Source organism: Vicia villosa, linkage group LG2 (assembly GCF_029867415.1).
Source record: "Vicia villosa cultivar HV-30 ecotype Madison, WI linkage group LG2, Vvil1.0, whole genome shotgun sequence".
NCBI lineage: Eukaryota > Viridiplantae > Streptophyta > Magnoliopsida > Fabales > Fabaceae > Vicia > Vicia villosa.
The window spans coordinates 192,353,346-192,354,338 of NC_081181.1; the positions used below are offsets into that span (position 1 = coordinate 192,353,346).

Consider the following 993-nt stretch of genomic DNA (forward strand, 5'->3'; position numbering starts at 1 on the left):
TAAAAATATTTAGATCAATAGTAGATTTTTTTTCCCGTATACAATTTTTTAATACAAATATTTAGATCATAAATACCATTTTTCGTAAATAATAGATTTTTTTCGTATATAAATATTATTAATTTTTTTTTTGAATCAAATTACGAATATAATAATTCAAAAAAATCAGTTTACACAAAGCGACCAACATGGTCCAGCTAATCAAAGAATGACTATAGCATCAAGAGAGCCAAGTATGGCCTAAGCTTATCTTTGGTCCATCCCCTATAAACCAACATATCAATAATGTTCAAAGCAATTCTATTTTCATCTACCACATTCCCAAAGCTAACAACATTTCTAAAAGTCCATACTCCATAAACTGTCTCAGCAAAAGCCAATTTCAGTAGGCTGGATCTAGGAGACTTGCCTTTACAAATACTAACAACCCATGGTAGCTCTTCAGCCCATCTCCTGGGATCATGGTTGAAACCGCTCCACACAAGCACTTGCTTCCATATGTTCCTAGTTTTGAGGCAGTCAAACAGCAGATGATCTTGTGTTTCCTCCTGCATACAAAAGCTACAAGTATTGAAACCCACCATACCAAATCTATGGAGTCTACTCCTTGTAGCAAGCTTCTCATGACATGCTTGCCAAAGAGTGATGAGGGCTCGAGGCCTCGCACTATTCCCAGAGAACAATCTATACCAATGAACCTGTGTATCACCTTCATGTATCATCTTATAAACCTTGGCAATTTTAAAATAATCCATGGAAGTCCAGTTCTGCATACCACCAGCTTCTTCCCTTTGCCTCAAAATCGCCTTAAATAAATATTATTTTTGTTTATGTATCATTTACAAAAATATTTGGATCAATATTAAATTTTCCTATATAAAAATATTTAGATCAATAATAGATTTTTCGGCCTATGCCATTTTTGAATAAAAAATATTTGGATCATAAATAACATTTTTCGTATATAAAAATATTTAGATCAATAATAAATTT

The 993-nt window shown here is 32.4% G+C and overlaps 1 protein-coding gene across 1 annotated transcript; it reads right to left on the minus strand.

Moving 5' to 3' along the window:
• Positions 1-212: 212 nt before the first annotated feature.
• On the minus strand, positions 213-755 carry LOC131650970 (uncharacterized). Its single transcript, XM_058920667.1, has one exon. The coding sequence runs from the start codon at positions 753-755 to the stop codon at positions 213-215; it is 543 nt and encodes a 180-aa protein (XP_058776650.1).
• Positions 756-993: the final 238 nt, after the last annotated feature.

What these genes read in the sequence shown, in the direction of transcription:
- LOC131650970 (XM_058920667.1), bottom strand. Translation starts at nt 755, where the DNA reads ATGGATTATTTTAAAATTGCCAAGGTTTATAAGATGATACATGAAGGT.